Here is a 21469-nt window from a genome sequence, read left to right on the forward strand (position 1 = left end):
GTTCTGACCACATGGATGTTGTAGATCTTGTATTGATGTTGTTTCTCTGACAACAAGCTTGTTTGGGTACTGAACGTTTTTTCTGCTTCAGTTCAGTGTCACTCCCTTGTGTAACTCAAGGATTTTGGTGGGGTTCTGAGACAGATGACCAAGTGCTGCTTATGGGACACATCAGTCTGACAGGTACAGACAGGATATATGAACACATAGCTGTACTGTTTGTTCACCCCTGAGTGAGTGGCTCCAGACACCCATGGATATCGGAAAGGAAAAGCTTGAGAAAAGGAATCTGTGTTGGAGGTTCTGGTCTAGTTTATTTTGTTCTGGGGAACAAAAATGTGCAGCTGTTGCTTCCTTGACCTTAAATGGAGATGATCTGGGCTTTCTCCAGTGGGATTAGAAATTGCCACCAGCGCATGTTTCTTCTCATAAATTTATTTAGAAATCCGGTTGATGTTTGGGATAGTGTCCAAAAAGATTTGTTATATTTAAGCATACCAGCTCCTTTATTTTAATAATAATAATAATAATATTTTTAGTCACATTGGTGATAATTTCCTGGAGTATTCTTTAGTTTTGTGTGCTAGTTTTTAAAATTCCAGCTGTAGACACTGGCCACCTGTATAATCTCTGTAAAGAGTTTGAGATGTCAGTATCTGGTCTGTTGATAATCTACAACTCTGCAATTGTAACCCAAGGCCAATTATTTAATTACACAAGTAAAGAAATTCAGTAGTCTTGAGTACCCAGAACATTATTTCATGGTGCTGCTGCAGTTTTCTCTCATACTGCAGATGTGCCTCTATTGACTTCGCACTGCTAAGGTTCTTATGTTGCACATCTTCATTTAGAAGTGATTAAGAACAAAGAGAAGGGAGAAGCAGATGCACCTACAGGTGTGCATTAGTTTGTGTAGGTGGGACAGAATAGCAGATGTTGGTATTGAAGCTGAACACTAAAATGAGATCTTTCCTTTTTCTAACCTGTATTTTTCTGCCCTGAATCTGAGGTGCTTTGTGCAGCATGTGTAATTGCTTGTAGCCATCCAGGTATCAGCAAATGTGGCTTACCAGACACTTTTTGCTTATCTGTGCTAAGGGAAAGGACCCAGCTAATGCATCCTTCAGTTATATTTATACTGCAGGTCTAATAAACCTAAAGGTAGATGGGAGTTTCACTTCCTTCTAAAATTACAGGAAAAGCAATATTTTCAGCTGGTGTAACAGCGTTCCAGATTTACACCAGGCAAGGAAATAGCCTAATCAATTCAGACATAATAACTTTTTTTTATGCCTTTGAGGTTTTTTGCTTGAATTTGAAAGATTTGTGACCCACATGTTTGTTTGTTTTACCTGATGCCTCCTTTAATGCTTACCTGATTTCAGTGATTCTCACTCACATCTGGAATCTCAGGGTTTTTTGGATGTATGTGGATGAAGTTGCCTTTGTGAGGCTGCAGATTTTCCTGCTTGGATAGTGGTGCTTGGATAGTGGTACTTGCAGTCTCTGCTGAGAAATCTAGGCTTTGCATTGAGTTAGTCTCCTCTGGGACAAGAAGTATTTACTTTTCCTAAGCATTGGACAGTCATTAAATTAGTTTGATCTTCACATTTTATTTTTCATTATTAAACAAGGTAAATTTAACTTTTTGAAGCCACAACTTGTGAAGCATACCATTACAAACTGATTTTAAAAACCTGTACAAAATAAATTAATAGAAAACTATACAACTTGGGCTGAAATATTTCTCATTTTGGGAATGCTGAAGGCTCTGGCAGGACTAATCATCTGATTTGTTACTAACCAAAGACGTTTTCAGAAAGGTCATCTGGAATGTTTTCACTTAAGTCACTGTTACTGGCATGAACTTCTAACTATTAAAGTAGATCGCAGGGGTCAGAAGCCTGTAACGCCTGTTTATGGTCTGTGGTGCTTTGACCTGTTGTTAGGAGAGTAGGGGAACAAGAAATTTTGCCTGGGTCTTGCTCTGAAAATGCACAGTGTCCTTCCTCTTCCCATACTCCCATAGAGAGCACTTACTTCACTTGAAGGCAACGCAGGCAGCACAGGTTTGACCCATGTAGCTTTTGTATTTTGCAAGAAAATACTGACAGCACAAAACCCCGTGCTTTTTCAAATACCTGGTTGCTCTCATATCAATGAAGTGTGCTTTTTTACTAGATTAATGAAGGCCAAATAATTGAACAGTAGCAGTTTATTGCAGTCATACAATGTGTTTTCAAAATAGCAACATGATACAGAATAGGAAATCTGTGATCTTCGTTACAGTGGAATGTGGGGGAGTTTTTTGGTTGCTTTTTTGGTTGGTTGGTTGTTTCTATGAACTGCATGGGAGAACTGTATTTTGGTGCTTACTTGTAGCCTCAACTGGTTAAGCTGAACAATGTGCTTGAGGTAGTGTGCAGAGATCCTTATACCTAAGAAACTGTGTTGAGTGTCTTTGAGATAAACTGTTCTAGGAAACACAGAGATTAGTTGTGTTATTTGACATGTTATGAGTGATGGATGAACGGCAGGACAAAGGCATATGAAGGAGAGATAAAGCTGGAAGACCATGTTCCAGTTGCCAAGTGGTGGTATGGCATTATCTCCACTTAAACAGTAACTGCAGAATGGAGGAGAAACAATTAGGGTTTAGATTTAGCTGCTGCCTATCTTCAGCTGAAAGTTGTCCTAACAGAAATGCATAATATTGCCCAAATAATGAATGTGTTAGCATTTAGAAGCTGAAGGATTCTCTCGTGCAGGGTATTGCTGTGATCCTTCTGTAGTGTGGAGGGGGTGCTTGTAGACCAGTGGCCTCAGCGTCTTGCCTCACTGGGATCTTCATTCAGATCAACATGGAGATCATGTAGATTAGACATTTGAAAGGCTTTCAGGCTAATTTTTAGATGCTCCTACTTTGAGATGTGTATATGGGAAATGAACCAGAAACACCTTTTTTTTTTCATGGTGGGTGTTACAGACTTTTTCTTCACATCTTTCTTTTGCCCATTGCCCTGCCTTCCCCCCACTACCCCCCATGCAGTACCTGTATTAGTACTATATTAGACTAGCACAATTGCCATGCTGAATGTCAGCTATCTATCACTTCCTTTCTTTGTTACCTGCAATTCATAGCTAAAACACTATGTAAAAATTTTTTTTACTCCATCAGAAATCACTGAAGCTTATTCAAATAGTAGGAATGTCTTTTCCCTCTTGAGAACTGAAGTGTTGTTTCACAATTATGTATGCAGGAAAAAATCCTTTATTTTAAAAATTTTGGTTTGCTCCTAGCACCTGAGAAAATTAAGGTCCCATACTCTTATTACTTGAGAATTAGAGGTACAAAACTTCGTATTTTTTTTATTCTGTTGTAGAATGTGCCAAAATAAAAATGTTGCTTTACCATTCTGGCTCAGACCATCTCTGAGTAGCAATAAAAGATTTCCCAGTCTTGTAAATATTTTATGACTTTGTGTTTTGTTACAAGCAGCTGCTTCCTCATGGAAGTTCTGTTGTCACTAACTGGAACGTAGAAACTTTGTCATATGTCATCTCATAGGTCCTTTTGGCTTTAGCTACCTGGCCACTGAGATGATGTGAAGGAGAGCTTTTCTTCCTTCTTTTATGACTTTCTTCTAACAGAAGAAGGTATTTGCGTTCTTTTTGTGGACTCTATTGAAAACAAATTGGTCCTGTGGTTTTGAAATACAGTCCTTTGTATCAGTTGGTTATATAAGTATTTGGTGTAAAAATAGTATTGACATCTCTGTGAATTAGAAAATGAAAACAAAGGGAATTCATTCTGAAACATGAATTTTGCCACCCTCTAGATGAACCTCCATCTTCTGTGTTAAAATACAGTTGCCTAATTCACATTATATTGGATTACTCTAGCATTAGTTATAAGAGATTAAATGTGTATTTTATACTTTGGTTTCTTCTTGCAATAAATTACGGCATTTACATGAAATTTAAAACCCTTCAGACTGCAGTAACTCTTGTGTAGATTAAATATACAGATTAAGGATATGTTGGTTTACTGGATTAGTTGAATATATTAGTTGTCACTGAACCGAGTATGAGTGTATTTGAGGGTAAGAGAAAGGAAGAAGGGGGATGTTTCAGTGTCAAAAGGGTCATCAAATATGCTTACAGGGTTATATAACTGGAAAACACTCCTGCTTGAATATCAGTATGACACTTTCGGCATGTAGGACATTCAGCATGTACAAAGGCAAAAGTATGGAAGATCTCCCAAGTTCCTTACAGACCGCCTGAGCCTCCTGGTGCTTCTTTCCACCTATGGAGGATTTTGCAGATTTCCATTAATCTAAAACACCTTAGTAATGACAGTGCAGAAAGGTGAATTGAGAATTTGGCTAGTGGATAGAGTGTAGCTTAATGGAAGTAACAGTGGACTGGAACGTGGGGAATGATGACTTTGAATCTCATCAACATTACCAGATTTGTAAATTTCCTTTGATTATTTTTTTTCAGACTATGAGAAAGTTATTTTGGGCTTCAATCACAGAGAAACTAGGTAAAGAGGTGTATGTACAGCTTTGAACGAATTGTTACTGAACCAGCTTTTAGTTCTTTCCAAATGATTGGCATTATTGGTGCAGTATTTGGCAGTATACTAGGAAGGGTGTCCTGCAGGTGCCCCACTTCTAGCAGAGTGGCTTATCGTTACACTGGGAATCATTTTCCCCTCTCATTCTCTCATTATTGGACACAAAAGGGAGTCTCTAGCTGGAGCATCAGGAGACCTGCCTACATGTGTGACATTCTTCTAGCATGATGAAGAGGAGAATTGGATCTCAAACAGAATATGCGGCTTCATCTCAGTTTTGGCTCTAAGGATGTTCTGGATGGATAAGACCTTGTTTTCCTTTATAATTAAATCAGAAACCTCATTCAACATGTTTATTTTTCTTTAGGCAGGGATAGTCTCATTTGTATCTCTTAAATTAAACCAGTATTCTGCTGACAAAATGGTTTCCACACTAGAGGATTTAATCCGCTGTGTTTTGGTGCTCTTTGGAGAGCCTCAGACAAACTGTCTTTGCTTCCATCTCAATTTCCTTTCTGTAGAATGCGAATTAGAAGGCATTCTAATGTATTTAAGATACTTAGAGACCTAAAAGAGACAAGTACCAATTGCTGGTGATGGAAGTGATACTTATTTTTTAGTGTGAACTTTTTCTACTCGTTCTGCTTGTATTAAGAAGGTGTTGGGGCTCCCACCCCCTCCAGTTTATCTCTTAAGGAAGGAAAACACCTTCACACACTGACACGAATGTTCAAATGTACCCTTACATCATACTGCTACTTTTGTTAGGGACAAGTGCGTTTCAAGTACCCCTCGAACTCAAGTGGGAAAGGTTCATAATCTGGATTGAAGCCAAACAGTTTAAATATCTGTCACTTACTCAACGCACAAATTGTGTGACTACCTCCCATGCTTGTGTGGTTCCCGGCTTCACAGACAGTGCAGTGTTAAACTGGCTGCATTTCTTTTGTATGTCAGTGATGCCGGTGTCTCAGACCAGAATTTTCAAATGTCTGACTTTTGAGATTCCAGGACCTGATTTGTCAGAGCTAATTCCCTCTGAAATTTAGAAAGTCACACCAGGTACATGGTGGCTCCATGTGAGTTTAAAAAAAATACAATTTTTTTTTTTTCTTTTTTACATTTGCGGAAGTGACCGAGTAATTGTTGTTCACATGATACTATGTGATGTATGTGATGCTGTACAGGGGTGGTGGTAGAATCCCTGCCCAAAGCAATGCAGATCTGTTCACAGGAGGTCCATGTGCTGTCCTGCTTTGTTTGCTGGCTGAAACACAGCTAGTTCCTCTAAGGGAGAAATCTTGCAGTGGGGGTGGAAAACGAGCATGCCTCTAATTTTTCCATCTGCTGAAGTTTTTCAAGGTAGTCATCAACAAATGTAATTGAGTACTGTACTCAATGTTGTGCAGAGCTCTGACATCCATAGACCTTATTAACTCTGCATGAGCCTGTGTTTACAGAGAACTTGTTTTTGTTTTCCAATCCCCAGCAAAGTGGCTTTACTAAATCCCCCACTTGCTGCCATTTATAGAATATGCTTGTCTTTTTTCCTTGTCTTTTTTTAATCTGTGTTCATAATAATGAGAGCTGGAGAAGAGCAAAGTGGGAGGGGGTGGGGGGGTGGGGAGGGGGGTTCTTTGGTTTATCAGCCTAAAAGGGAGTGGAAAACAGTATGTTACCTAATAGTTCTTCCATGTGTGCTCTCAGTTATGATATGTACAAAAGTTCCATCTGCAAAACTTTAAATGCGTGGGCTCCAGTAATTTGGCTAGACTCCATTCTTTCTGCAAGTGCCCATGGAGACCAGTTCTGGATTGCCATTTTTTAATGAAGCGTGCTTTTCTGAGTTTGTGTGAATACTTGGGTTAATTGTCTTATAAATATTTTGAACGCTTCTGCTTTATTTTTGTGGGAGTTTTTGTTTCTTTCTAACTGCAGTTAAATGTGGTGAATATTGCACTTGTAACTCGTATTTCTTTTGAAGTCTTGAAGGCAGAAGAAGAGAGGCTCAATTTTCTGGTTCAGAGGTCAATACCCTTCATAGAATCAAAAGGTCTTCCGTTTGAAAATTTGGGACCCATGATAAAGAAGCTGCAGAGCATCAGTTTTCTCCAAATGTATTCTCCTGCTTCACATTTTCAGAGTGGCTTACCTCTCTTTCACTATTGCATGTTTTGTTAAAAGAATCTGATGGTCTGTGCTTTAGTGCTTTTAAACTTTCGTTTCCAATTACTGCACAGCAAGTATTCAATTATTCTTCTTCCCTCCCCACCCCACATTCTAATACTCACACGTTGCACTCTGTTTTCATTACCTCTTTTACAGAAGGGCTCCTGTCAAATCCTGAGCAAGACTGATGGCCAGCTCTGCTCATCCTTGCAGAGTTTGTGCAGGCTGGCAAAAAAACAGATGCCTTTTTGCTTGCTTTCTAGGTCACTTTTTGCATGCGTTCTCTTTTGGCCATGAGCAGGAGTAGTAAGTAATGAATGTGCAATCAACGCTGGCTCTTAGTGAACTGGTGGCTGTAGATATTAGCAATGTACACTTCATGTAAAGGTTTTTATGAGCAATCAGAACTTGGTGGAGGATGCCTGAGTGCAAGTGACTGAGTGTCATGCTTCTAGGGGTGTTTCCATTCATGATTGATTTGCACCTTACCTTACCTTCCCAGCTATTCCTTTTTTGTAATCTATTTCTGTCTTACTTGTACAGTTCATAAAATTTTGTAGGGAATAATGTATGTTCTACATCTGTGCAGCACTTAAAATAATGGTCTTTTTGTGGCCTTAGAGTATCTGTAGTCACTTTTTGGTCATACTGCTTTGCAGGACAGAATGGGAAACAAAAAGAAAAATAATCAATTTAACAGTGAAGGTTACCCTAAGAGCTTAAAAACAAAACAAAACAAAAAAACCCTCAACAAAAACAAAAAACCCACTCCACCGAAAAACCAAGGTTAATGTTGTTCTTGTGGAAGCTCCCTTTCACCTGCAGATTTAACTTTGTTTTTTAGTAAAGAACATTTGAATTTAAATGTAATGGGAAGATAAAATGAACGCTTAATAAAACAAGTGCTTCTATACTTAGGAAAGACCCAATTGTTATCAGTGGAAAATTCCAGGCACTGTTGCTTTTAATGTCATACTAAGTGGCACCTAGAAGTGTTTTGTGTTTGTAACGTTTGCCAGAATATAAATGGAAAGGATTTCTGGCAAAAATAATACTGGTGTTGCATGGAGTATAAAGGAATGTTATAACAACACATAAAAGCAAGAGAAGTATAATTGTTCATAGGAAGATAAGCAGAAGAAGGTGTATAATTTAGCCTGCAGCTCTGGGAGTGCTGGTTTCACCCTTTAAGAACATAGTAGCTTGAGGTGGCAGAGATGAGAAAGTCATGGAGAACTGCTGAGTGGCTGTAGCCTCTTCTAATGAGACTGCCCTTGACTCGTACAGTAACAATGTGCATGCCTAGGGGTCTTGCAAAGTCTTTTTAGAGTTACTGTATTGTATTGACTTCTTACTTTGTTGTTTGAGGCTTTTGCACAATACCAAAACTTTGTCAGGTAAGCGGTGGCCATCATTCCAGTTCACTTCCCTTACTAATCTGCTGTTACATTCCGGAACCCCTGCTGGATGCAGATGCTGAGCACGTACAGGTCTTTGACACCTACAGTCTCTGACTGTAGGCTGGGACTGCGCTGCTGGTCCTGTGTGAGCTCTTGGAAGTCAGGTAATGACCACAGGCAGGACTATTTTGAAAGATGAAAGTGCAGGAGGCTATTTGTTTTATTCTCACACACCACCTTCACGTGGAAGTTCCTTTTCTTGAAGTGATTGCATATTGAAACATGAGGTCTTGGCCAGTAACTTGACAGTGTCACAGCAACTGCCTAATAGTATTTTTTTCAGAAGCATAGAAAATATTCAGTCCGCAAACTGATAGTTGTGGAGTGTTTGGCACTGTCCATAGTTGAGATAATTCAACTTGTGGTTGTGTGTTCATACTAATCCAGCACAAAGCTGTGCCACTGCAAAACGTGTTGTCTTGTACGCTGCTTTGCCACTTAACGGTGTGTGCCAGTGCTACACTTCACATGGCCTTGTACAACGGATCTGATAGGAGCCTGACCTAGATAAAATAACCTTCGTGTGTATGGGATGGAGGGGGGGTGTAGGACTAGGGCTGTCAGAAGGGAGCTGAAAGATATGAATGTTTGAAGTGGTGAGAAGGGGCAGGAGAGCAGGCCCCGCTCCCTTTTGATAGCAATGTAAATCTGTGCCACGTTTGATAGCAACTGCATGGTCACTTAAAATCCTGTGTGTAACTATGCTATCAGTAGCAAATCTCTTCCTCCATTTTTTTCCCTCCGTGGTGAATACCATACCTGACCTTAGCATTTGTTTTCTCCCAGCTGTCTTAGTATCCCAGCAACCATGTGCTTGCTATGCTGTGCTCTTAATTCATTTGTAAGCTATTGTGCTAAGGGATCATGTCTTCCTCTCATGCTGTGGTTATCAGACCTGGCCTTGATAAAGTTCAGAAGCCTCAGCTGCAGTTTAAACAGTGCTGGGGAACAGTAATTTGTAGGACGGTCAAATTCTTCCCTGGCTTATGTGGGTCAAGTCCGTGAGGTCTCTAATAAAGCATGTAATGCCTTGTGTGCAATGGGGGTTCCATTTGGGAAGGAAGCTTCAGCATTCTTGTAAAAATGTAATGGCTAGAGGGAGCGCTGCTTTTAGGAGGCATTTTAATGCTGTTGCTGTTTATTTGTTTCCCTTTTGAAAGCTTTCCACTTTCTAAAAGGTACAGTGATAGTGGTGTTGCCTGTAGTCAGCATTAGCATTTTAATTTTTTATTGGAAGAGCTTTAAAAAGTCATACAACAGAAGCAATAATGCGGTTCCATCTAACTGAAGAGAGGCATGTTGATGTCCTTCCCTCCCCCTTTGCAGAACAGAACAACTCATTATCGCAATTTTAATTAATCTTGCTGCAAAGGAGCGGGTTAGTGTACTTACTTTGTGAAGTGCTTGCTTTGCAAGGCACTGTATGATACTGCAGTGCCAAACTGAATGGATCTGATCCGATGATGGCAAAAAACCCACATGAAAATTGGTGGCGGGGAGGAATGTCCTTTTTCTTCGTTGTATTGTTTAGCCAATTTTTGACACTCTAAATTACCAACACTACCTTAGACTGCTGCAAACTGGGATAGCAATTAGTGCATCTGTCATGCTGCCTGCTTATTCTATAGAAAATCTTCATGTAGCATTCATGTAGTTCAACTGTGGCTATATATTTTTAAGGTGAGCCTTAGAGTTTTGATCTTGTTTTTCAGTTTCTGAGACTGGAGCCTAACTGTGATTCTCTTCTTGGCATAGTGTAGTCAGTTCTGTCCCTGGTCACATGTACTGCATCCCAGCATAATTTAACCCTAACACTGAGGATGTGTCATCAAGTAAAGACTGGCTTGCCCTTTAGTTCCTAAACTTTATTCAGTGTAGATCCTAAAATCTTAAAATCTGCATCTTCCTTCAATTGTTTTGAGATGCTTTTGCTACTTTTCTCCTTTTTAGTTAGTTTGGTTTTGGTTTGTGGTGGTCCCTCTTCTTCCAAATTGTCTTGTCAGTTTTCTGTTAACCTTGGTTTGTATGGACTCAGCCTAGGAAACAAAGTGTTTGCTGGCTGATGTCAAGTCTCTTCAGCATTTGTGCTGTTTAGCTCTTTACTCATGAACCGCTCTTTCTAAGCTTTTTAGTCATTAGAGTTGCTCTTCTTTGAACATATTCAACTATTTTAGTGACTTTCTGGTAGTATGATGCCCAGAACCAAACATGCTCTTCTAGCTGGGTTTATGCCAGCATTATTTAAAGCCACTGTGTTATTCCTTCCCTCACCCCCTTTCTCTGTGACCTGACATACTATGTACAAGCAATCCAGACTTGCATTAAGCTGATTTTCCTGCAGGTTAAATTGTGAGCTTCTGTCCAGTTTGTTCTCCTTGTTAGTTGTGGTTCCTCTTATGTTAATTAATTTGCAGGTTGCATGTATAAAGTATGTTTGGGATTTTTTTCCAAGCCTTATTGATTCTTCCCCCCCGCCCCCTGCTGAATGTCACCACTTGCTGTTGACAATGCTGACCTCTCTACGATATGTCTATATTTCTCAGTACCTCACAGTCTGATGATGTTTCAATTTTGATTTTAAATTATGTCGTCTCCTCATTAAAAAGTCCCCAAAGAACACCACGTGTACCAGGGCTGGAATAAGGGTGCAAGGGCATGATTACTTCTCTCCCCACGACTGCCAGAGATTTGTGAAAGTATAGCGAAAAGCAGTACGGCCTAGGTGTTGCTGCCAAGAATTGTAGTGATTATATCCTGCTGAGCAGAAACACTGTCTTCCCTAAATGGCAAAGATGGAGCAGAGTGGTGCGGTAGGTAGGTGGTGGTGAAATACAGACACCCACATGCCAGGATTTCTTGAATCTGTCTGTAGCCTTGTTTTCACCCATCTGGGAATCTGCGATAATGTTTCTTTGTGGCTGTTCTTTCTAGTGCGTTTCAGCAAGGCGCAGCCTCTTTCTATAGAAATGATGCCTTGCCTTGGTTTTAAAGTGACATAAAATTAGGGTCTGATTCCATGGTTGCGGCCTCCACTTGGTTTTCTTGCATGAGAGCCACTAGCCCTCGCATGTTTTGCTGTAAGATGGTGGATGATCTTCTGGGCTTGTCTGAATTAAGGGAGCGGCTGGGACCTGAACACACAGCCTGATAATTAGGAAGAAATCTCGGTTGGTAGGAAGGGATGGGTAAATCTTTCTTTCCATAGCCAGGGCAGGGAGCAATTGCAGAGTTCGTCAGTGACTGCTGCTCTCCGTTCACAGACCTCATCCTTTTCCTATCACGGGAGCAAAGAGCAAGAGGCATTTCTGTGATAATAGTGCATTTGGGCTTCCTGCTGCTACATCCACCTCTAATTTCTCCCTCATCGCCCGGTGAGGTGGTAGGGCAAGCATCATGTCCCTGAGGCACAGCCCATGGAGACACTCCTATTTGTTTCCTCCACTGTCAGTCAAACAAAAGGAACCATTTGTGCTCTGCTGACATCAGTTGTGCTGATTCTTTGCCTTGGATTAGCTGTGGATGCAAGAAATTATCTTTCTCCTGAATAACAAATGCCTGTAAAATGCAGTGAGAGAATAATATTACCTACAGGAAGGGGGTTTACGATAGCACAGGGCAGTGCAAGCCAAATTTGTTTAGCATAACTTTTGGAATCCTGCTAGCTGTTAGTAACGGGCTGTGAAAATTTACATTTCTAGTATGGACAGTGCCAAATTATTTAAACTGCAACTTTCAGGGGGGGAAAAAATCCTTTAAAATCCATTGGGTTTTTTGATACTGGCTATGATTTTGATATTTTCGGATTCCACCTTTGTGATACAGCGTGGTCTGTGGAATGCTGTGCTACTCTGTGTGCTGAGACACTGAACCGCTTCAGGCAGAAACCATGGGCATGTCTGGAGAAGATAATCCTAATTATGACAATTTTATACCCAGATATTATTGGCCTAAGTTATGCAAATGTTGTTACCCTCTAGTCCAGAGCAAAACTATTTTCCCACTTCAGAAACATGATGGAATCAGTCGGCAATGTGTGTTCCAGCAAAAATGTTTTCAAATAGGCCAGTACAGCAAATATTTTTTATTTTTTTATTTTTCCCAATAGCTAGCTGTGCCTCAGCAGTGAAGCTGCTTCAAGCAGACTTGAAGGCTTGCCAGGCTGTGAAAGTCAAGGCCAAGCCCTTGTCAAAAAACATGCTAGTGAGGACCTTTGGATGGCACTGTGCAAAGGATACTGTTTTAACTGAACAGATGTTCTCAGTCCAAGGCTGATACTCTTGGAAGAGTTGCCAGGTGATAAAAATAGTTGTATTTTCTAGGGCAGATGGAAGAGAATGTTGTGTGTTTCAAGCTGGCATTTTATTTTGTAGTTGTGGAGGATTCAAGTTGGGGATTGGAGTTGTGGCTGGCTTTCTGTATGAGTTCTAAAAGTTTCTGTCAGGATTTGGTTTGATGTCCTTAGGAGACAAAGTACTTGAATGTAAGTGGACCACCTGTGTGTTACCACAGCATTCAAAGCAGCTAGAAGGCTGTTTGGAGTAGCCAACTCTATGTGCTCCTAGATGAGTGAAGTATCTTGTTATTTTGGGAAATGCGAAGAAGTATTTTTAGCATATTCTTTTTTAAAAAATATGGCTGAAATATGATATCAGAAGCAAATATTTTTTGTTGTTGTTTTCATCCGTTGACAGTGACAACTTGAAGCGCACACTTATGATACAAAATACTTTATTTATTGTTACGTATGTATATACAGCATATATATACTCTGTAAGAGTAGATATATTCCAAAGCCAAAAGCATTTTTGTCAGTCAGCTAAGGAGACCTTACATATTAGACTTTTTATTTTTTTTAAATGACACCTCTGTTAGTATCTAATTGACAAAATACTACTGTTCTTAACTTTGCAAAATTCATTGCCTTGCTTTTCAGCAGCCTTAATATTTGGCTTCTTTTATAGTCAGTTATTATACCAAAGTTGAAGGATTTTAGTGCAAACTATATAAGTTTGAAAAGGTGTTAGATTGAAGTAAGGGGCTTGCTTTGAAGAATTTTGATGGAGAAACCACAGGTGGCTTTTAGAATGTTTTCAGTTAAGATGGGTTTGTATTTAAAGAGTTGTCTTTAATCTCTTAATTTTTATAGTTCAGTCTTAAAGACAGAATTCACCTTGCTCAATATGGGTTGATTTGGCTTTATAAAGCCTTATCTTTCCAGATTATTGTGTTAAACCCTTGTGGGGTTTTGGTGTGGGTTTTTTTGTTGATTTTTTTTTTTTAAATTGTTGATAGAGATGAAATTTCAGGCTCTGAAAAGTAATTTTCTAATCCTAGCTGCATTAAGGAATGCTTCTTTCTCTTTTTTTGACTGTAGCATAATGGTATTGATGTGGATATAGAAAAGCATTCCTCAGTACTTAAATGGGAGAAACAAAAGAAAAAATTTAGTGACACTAAGTACGGTGATAGTTCCGGATGTTGTCCCTTTATATTGCATGACATGGTATGTGTGACTAAGACTTTCACTGAAATAGTTTTGTGCTGGTGCCTGCTAATTCATCCAGTCATGTGGATAACTGTAATACAGAACAATATGTGACAATCCTAAAGTATTCTTTAAGCACCAAAGATGACTTTGAAGTTATCTGGTCTGGATTAAGCGACCTAGGCAAAATTTATTTCAGATTTGTTGATCCTTAAAGACTCTGTGTGTATATTACTTACAGGAAGAATCCTGACATGGCATCTTCCCTAGGTTTTATTAGACAACTGCTCAAACCAAAACAAAAACTAAGGTGATATCACCAACTTAGGATTTTTTAAAATGCTAATATTGATCATTGTGCATGACAAATGAAGCAAGACAACTGTTAAATCTATCACAAATGTCAACAAGTGGGTGGTAGATCTTAATCCAAGCAGCAGTTAAGTTTGCCATTCCATGCCTCCCAGTAGAGTGTAGTGCCGTGTTTAACGTAACTTCCTTGAATAAGCATATGTTTAATCAACTGATTTCCTAGAAGTTGCAGTTATGACAAATTTTATTCCCACAAAACTTTCAAACTTAGAATAGGCCTCACTAGGCAGGTGTATAAGGCACTTTTTTGAGGCACAATTGGGAGAATTTTCAAATGTTTTCTGTGGTTTTATTGCTTGTAGAATGTAATCGTGAATGAGCATGGAACATCAAATATTAACCATAGTCATAACTCAATGAACCGTTTTAAGATAAAACTTGATTTTAATATTATTTCACATTTTACTTTTCTTCAAAAATCACTGTTTGTCCAGCCAATGTGGCCCTTTCAATAAAGATACAATACTTGATATTGTCTGGCAAGGAACATATTTTCAGTGTGTCTTTGGACAGGAATTTGCATGAAGTGTTTAATGTGTAGAATCGTTGATGATTATTTTTTTTTTAATCATTCATACCTATTTTTACTATTGAAGCTATCCAGTTTATTAAGCAAAGGAAATATTCCCTGAAGCAGATGAATTGGACTTGATAGATGGTGGTGGTGTGTGTGTGAGGGATAGTCTCGGAAGATTTTTAGAAATAGTAAGTCTTGTCATCTAATTTATAAGTTTAAATCAGATATAAGAAGAGATAAAATGTGTTTCTGTCCATTTTATCAATGGGCAAGCTAGGGATTAAACTGAACTAGATTGAATGGGGAAAAGAACACTTTTTCAGTTTATAGAGACCATAGCTGTCACAAGTTGGTTCCTGACTTCAGCACTTCATGGTATGAGGGTTTAGGCAATGAATTCTCTCCATTCATGCTGTAACTTGCAGTAAAGCTTTGACCTGAAGCATGGACTGGTTGACACTTGTTTGCCTAATGTTTATTGTTGATGGAAGTCTTGGTCTTAATACGGTTTTATTGTAATTCCAAATGAAACTTAAAACATTTTAGAGCAATACAAGTAAAAATATCCCAAAATCAATTTAAACGTTAAAAAACGATTATCCATGTTGTCACATTTCTTCCTTCTGTTCTCTTCCAAAAGCATAAATAGGCACCATAGTCCAGGATGCCTCCCAGATAATAAAGAGAGAAATCTTTTTTTCCGTGATTAGTAAACTGGTGGAAGATAAGATAATACCTTATGGCATCTGATGCTGGGATCCCTTAGTCTGATCACAGAAGTTCTAACTTAAACCTTCCTTTATGTGAATTCCTGATACAAATGTTTGTAATACATTTTATGTATTCTGAGTATAAAAATTTTGATTAAACATCCCAGTTAATTGTTTACTTTTCTTCCAAACCATAATGTTGTTGGTTCATATATTCAGTTCAACTATCATCTTCAGTTTGTGGCGAGACACGTAGCCTGGTTTTTGTAAAGATGAATGGAAAGCCTGAAACCTGTTACTTGGGAAACTTTTCTTCTTGGAAGTAGTTAGAATTTAACTAGAATGATATTTCCGTATTCTGTATTTTAAATGCATACACATCTAGGGGAATTTCTCTATGTGCTAAAGTTACAGGTGAGTTAAAGTTGAGCAAGTGAATGGTAACAGTTGTTGTCACCAGCAGATCTAAAGCTATCAGGCAATCCCATTTGTAGTGCTAGAAGAATTGCAGCAGGATATGAAAATTGTGGTGTTTGTCTTACGTGCTTAAATTCTAAATGAGCTTTTTATCTCAAACTGCTTTCAGAGCTATGAACTCTTTAGAAGAGAAATAATAAAATAATTTTTAAATCAGTGACACTGTGCTGAAGTTTGTTTCCAGAAACCTGTTTATAGATCTGATTGTTTTATATAAAGTAAATATGAATTAAACTGGAAAACAACTGCCAGCTTTCTGAAACAACAGACTGCTTTGTAAACGTGCTAATATGTAGGATATTATTTACCTTTACTGTTTTGGAGGCTAATTCTACCATTATTTTATGCAGATTCCAGCTGGCACATCTCGTCAGAGTTACCCAGCTACCAGCTATCAGGACTTCAGCAACTGGGAATCTCTAATGAAAATTAAAGAGGGGCTGCTAAGGCAGAAAGAGATTGTGATTGATCGGTGAGTAACCTGCTCCTGCTGAATTGATTAGATTAGATGATGTAAAGCTACAATGTAGAAACTGACTTTAAGGAGAGCTGCCCTACTCAGTAGTTAGGTTCCAGTCCAGCAAATATTTATGCACAAATATGTGGGAGCTAGTCATTGCTAGGAGAGAAGACTGGCTGCTGGTTAATAGTCTTTTACAGAGGTTAATAGTCTTTTACAGAGTTGGAAATTTACTTAGTTAAGGTTTAATGCCTCTGCTATGGAAAAGGGAGAGACCAACAGCCATTTCTACTGTCAGCTTCCCCATCTTAGTTTCTTACCAGCCTGGGGGTTTGTATCAGACATCTTTCTGCTTGTGCAGGTCTTGGAAATTACTTGCAAGATGAAAACCAGTAAACTGCATTGCACTGATAGTCTTTTCCATAACAAGTACAGAAATTTAATATATTTGAAGCCAGTTAATAAAGCTTTGAGAAATTCACCTTTGCAGTAACATTCAGTGGTAAAATGCTATTCAGATGTTCATACACGTTTATTCAGATAATAAAATATTACACCCAGGATCTATATGCAGTAAATACATAGCTTCTTATTAAAATGGCTATCAATCTGAAATTGACCTTGGCAGCAACTTACTGCTGTGAAGTTTCTATTATATCTGAAGTAAATTCTGGAGTTTTTGAAACTTGGATAAAATAAAGCCTTAATGAGGAAAATATGCTTTTAATAAAGGGCTTGAGTTTAATGAAGCTTACACTAAATTAGCAGATGTCATCAGGAGCTGCACAGTTTGGATGTAGGGCATTTAAGAAGGGTGTTTTTATATTTGACATAATTATCGTTTGGCTCAGTCTGTGTTTTAATAATAAACTCTTGGCTTTGTGGCTGAAAGAGGAGTGGTTGTTCTGATCTTGAAATAGTTGTGCCCTCTTGTATGATAGTTTGCTCCACAGCATGAGAACTCTATAAAGCAGGTGTGTGTCGATCACAGGGATGTCAGGCATCCGTTATGAATGTTTTTATATTCATCTAGCAGCTTCTCTCTTTTAATGGGTGGAGATAGGCATCTTGGGCGTAATTTACTTTGGGATCGGGAGAATTATGCTTGTGCAAGGTCCGTTTCTTCTTCTATTGCAAAAGAACAAGGAATTGCAGCAGTTTAAAGTGCTTCTGTCCCCTAGCAGTCTGGCCAGTACCTCTGCTGGTGTTGTGATGAAGGTTGGCATCAGCTTCCCCAGTTTGATATGGGATATTAGTGTGCCTGCTTGGGATAATGGGATATTACCTGCCCCTGCAGCTGAAGATGTTATGCAAAGTTAGGAACTGCAGGGGCTGAGGCATGGGCACACCATCCCACTCTGCCAGCTGTCCTACAGAGGTGGTGATCTCCCAAGGGGATCAGCAGTTAAAATGGAAACATGTTTAACTGTTGGTTAGATCTCCTCTGTCAGAGCCTTTTGGTCAGCTCTTACAGGCTGTCTAAATGACAGTGTTTTTTTCAGGCTAGCTATTTCAGTAGTAATGCTGTATATATAACCTGCAGCCCCCCTCTAAGGGCCCAAGCTGCCAGCAGCATTGGTAAGTGCGTTGCCCATGATGGCTGGGGCCGGTCTTTGGTGCCTTTGCTGAGGATATCACCCTCTGCACATGAAGACTTATTATACAATGGCAACTAAAAAGGCAGTTCATGTTATTCTCACACTGGAAATACGTTTACAGTCAAGGGTGAAGTTTCTCAAGTGACAGTTTGTAACCCAGTTGCCCGCTAATGTTACTTGATACTGTCCATGCTGAGGAAGAAAAACTATTTCTTCATTTCTAGTGGCAGTGCTGGTTCTTTTTTGTGTGAATCATATTTTCATGTGACTTAATGAAGGTGGCAAGAGTTCTCTCTGGATTTCTGACAGAAGTTGGTTGCGATGATTCCTTTTCATTCAGCTGAAAATGTAAAATACACTCTGGAAGCTACTGAAGCAAAACAAAAGACTACTTGGTGATGTTACAGTCATTTCCTTTAAGTAGACACTTGGTGTCACAGTTAAGCATGTTATAAATTATAATAATGCAGTAAAATAATACTCCACAGAGAAGGCTTGCTCTTGAATACTTAGCCTCCATTTGGGCAAAATACTTGCTTTAAAAGTTATTATTTTAAAATAAAATAAAATTGTTTGAAATAGAGGATTTGTGTTATTTAAAATTAAAATGAAGTGGTGTTGCATATTTGGAAAGATTTTACAAATATTTTTTTAATTTTATTTTTTTTTAAGAAGAGGTAGTGTTTTCTATGACAAAATATTTTTGGTTTCACTCATGGAGAAAATGGTACATGGCTGCTGTCCAAAAGCCTAGAAATAGAAGTCCATTATAAAGCACAAGTGTAACATTTCTTATCAGATGGTTATAAATAAGACTTAAGTGTGAATATTAACTTTCTTCAAGGCACTAAGTGTCACTATGAGAAAATTTGATATTGTCCATATTTAACACACAGGGACACAAGGCCTTGCACTGACAGTCAAGATGATGTTTGGGAGTAAACAGAAGTCTTCCAGCTGCTGGGCTTCCTGAGCTTACTTTAAACTTCTTTTCAGAATTTGAATTTATTTGGGTATAGTGACCTAAAATTAAAGTTTGCTAAAGTGTGGTTAATTAGGATTCAGGATGGTGGTAATTAAATTACAGAATGTATGCCTTCAGGAACTAGAGGAGGAATTACTTTGTTGGCTGAGGTTTGGTGGTAGGTGTTTGCTGAGAAGGCCTCTTGTACCTGCTCTCACAAGAGTTTTAAAAGGTGTAGTCTTAATTCATGTTTCATGCTGAATTTACAAACTGGTGACTGGAGGGTGCTAGCAAGACTTGTTTAATTTTGGGGGGACAGAATCTTGGGAGAGTTGGGTTAAACTCCTGCTGTGTGGGAGCCAGAGGAGTGGGGTAGCAGCTGGCATGGCGTTCCAGAGCCAGCTGCTTACTGCTGACAGGTACAGAGAACAGCTAGATGAAAAGCAGCACACTGGGAACACCCTTCTCTTGCCGTTTTCACTAGTCTTCCATTCACCCACAGGGTCATTACCCATTTTTTTTAATGTTAAACCCTCTTCTGTTGGGAATTGCAGAGGGGCCCTGCTAATTCAGGAGGTGGAAGAGATTAACATGACATCACACCACGCACAGTGGTGCTTAAATCTGTTGGTAAGTAGGATGGAGGCTCTGTATGAGGCAGTATGCTTAAGCTGTTCTACCTTTTCCATGTTACAAAAAGGGATGAGGGGCAGGAAAAGTAAAGAAAAACCTGCTGCCTGATTCCCTTCTTTCCACACAATGATGATAAGGGAACAAAAATCCAGCCTTTCCAGGTTAGATTGTTAAACTTCCTTGTTTTGCATTGGAAATCTGACTTTGGAGTAGCTGCAAGCAAGTTTTCAGTCATTAAAAACGATTCAAGGAATAATGCTTACAATGTATGTATATCATCATACATGGATACTTTGGTGTATCACTGGAAATTCAAAGACGTGAATAGCATTTTTAAAAACCGAAACAGCCACTTGCATCTGTGAATAGAACAAGTGGCTTGATTTGTATTCTCTACACTGCACCGAACAGCAGATTTACTAATACATTAGTTAAAATTGATTTGTGTAGTCTGTTCAGCGTAACAAATGCATATTTTAAAGTATGAATGTACACAGCATAAATGGGTGGGTTTAAAAGTGGGTTTGGTTTGCTTTTTAAAACCACTCTAGGAATTTCTGCCAATCTAATGAATTAAAGCCTGAGAATGGTTTTTAAGTCTGCTTTTAAATGAGATGGAGACCATGCTTTTAGGAAGCAAAAACGTAGCTAAGGAAGGAAGTCTGGGTGGCGGGGGGGCGGGGGTGCATGGGATCACAATGGCACTTCTTAAAGGTGTGTGTCATGTTTTCTGCACATAAGAGCTGTTGGTACAGGCTGTGAACAAGGACTTAAGAATATTGTCTGTAGGAGGAAACCTGCTGCTGTAACACTTACTACTAGAATGTCTGTCACCTACTGTACAAAATAATTGGATTATATCACTGCCTTATTTCTCTTGTGGTTTACTATGTAACAGTATGTAATATTTAGCACCAGAGGGAGCCAACTGGTTTAGAAAATGACGGCATCATGTTTTAATTCTTTGAGTTCCTCCTATGTTCAGTACATTCACAACACTGAAATTAGTGTTTTGTACAATTGTGAATGTCTCTTGAGACTGGCTGGCTTCAATAGGTGTCTCTAGTGTGGTCGTGGCACTGTTTGTTTGGCAGGGACTGTATATAGGGGCTACATGAATAATGCCAAATATTTGAACATATGACATAAGCTGCTGAGAATAAGACTGCGTGTAGTGCTCTCTTCCAGATGGCTTAAGGGCATTTGAACAGCTAACAGCTTTTTAAGGGAAGGTAGATACAGAAGTACAATTTTAGTGAATAGCTGTCATTACTCAGGGCATAATAACATTTACATTCTTAAAACAGTTGCTAAATCGTTAGCTTTCCATCCATATCTGAATTATGCTTAGATGTTTTCACTGGGACAAGAGAATTAGATTTTCTTTGGCTTGTGTCAGATTGTCCTGAGTTCAGTAGTTGACATCAAACTACGTGCTCTGATAGTGCTCATGTTACTGCTAGTGTAAAGCTGTAATTCTGCTAAGTTGGGATAGTCTGTTAAGACCTGCAGAATTAGCATATCCATTTGAGTGCTAATTTGGTATAATTTTTGAGGAAGCTTTGAAACTTTATACCACCCAGGCTCTGAGTGCATGCTTGTATATCTGGGAGTCCTGTGCAGGTAGTAGGGCTGTGAAGAACCTCCTCAGAGTGTCTTGCTTTGTAAAATATTCTTCACTTGCAGTCATATCTTGAAAAAGATGCATTTATGTTTTTCTAATATCACCAATCACCCAGGTAACTTGTGATTGAGACTTCTGTATCATGGGCTGGTAAGCTTTCAGGAAGATTTTGTTAGAGTAATTATTTTAGCAGTTATTAAAGTTCACCTTTTCAGAGGTGAATACTAGTAATCTATGAAATGGAAATTGATAGCATTAGTTTTCATATAATAACCTACATCTTGGCAATAACAAGAGGATGTAGGGCTAAAAAGGACCTGTCTAACCTATATGCTCAGCCCTAGGAAGGACAAGTTGTAGTAGTGTCACTCCTGGTAGGTTCCTATGCTGTTGTTACTTGCAATAGCAGATGTTCCAC

The 21469-nt window shown here is 38.9% G+C and overlaps 1 protein-coding gene and 1 long non-coding RNA gene across 7 annotated transcripts in view; one reads left to right on the forward strand and one right to left on the reverse strand.

The window, feature by feature from the left end:
• The window catches only part of CEP85L (centrosomal protein 85L), a 154815-nt gene that overhangs the window by 106472 nt on the left and 26874 nt on the right, over nucleotides 1-21469 (forward strand). For all 6 annotated transcript variants that reach the window (XM_080389523.1, XM_080389521.1, XM_080389526.1 and 3 more), the window contains one exon: nucleotides 16123-16244. In XM_080389523.1, coding sequence (XP_080245649.1) covers nucleotides 16123-16244 — 122 coding nt within the window. The remainder of the gene's footprint in view (nucleotides 1-16122; nucleotides 16245-21469) is intronic.
• Nucleotides 522-16116, reverse strand: LOC308064699. The gene is made up of 2 exons (XR_013928494.1): nucleotides 7020-16116; nucleotides 522-6477 (listed from the first exon to the last, which is right to left on the reverse strand). It is a non-coding gene; the product is annotated as an uncharacterized lncRNA (long non-coding RNA).

The sequence above is a fragment of the Falco punctatus genome (assembly GCF_963210335.1).
Source record: "Falco punctatus genome assembly, chromosome: 5".
Taxonomy (NCBI): Eukaryota; Metazoa; Chordata; class Aves; order Falconiformes; family Falconidae; genus Falco; species Falco punctatus.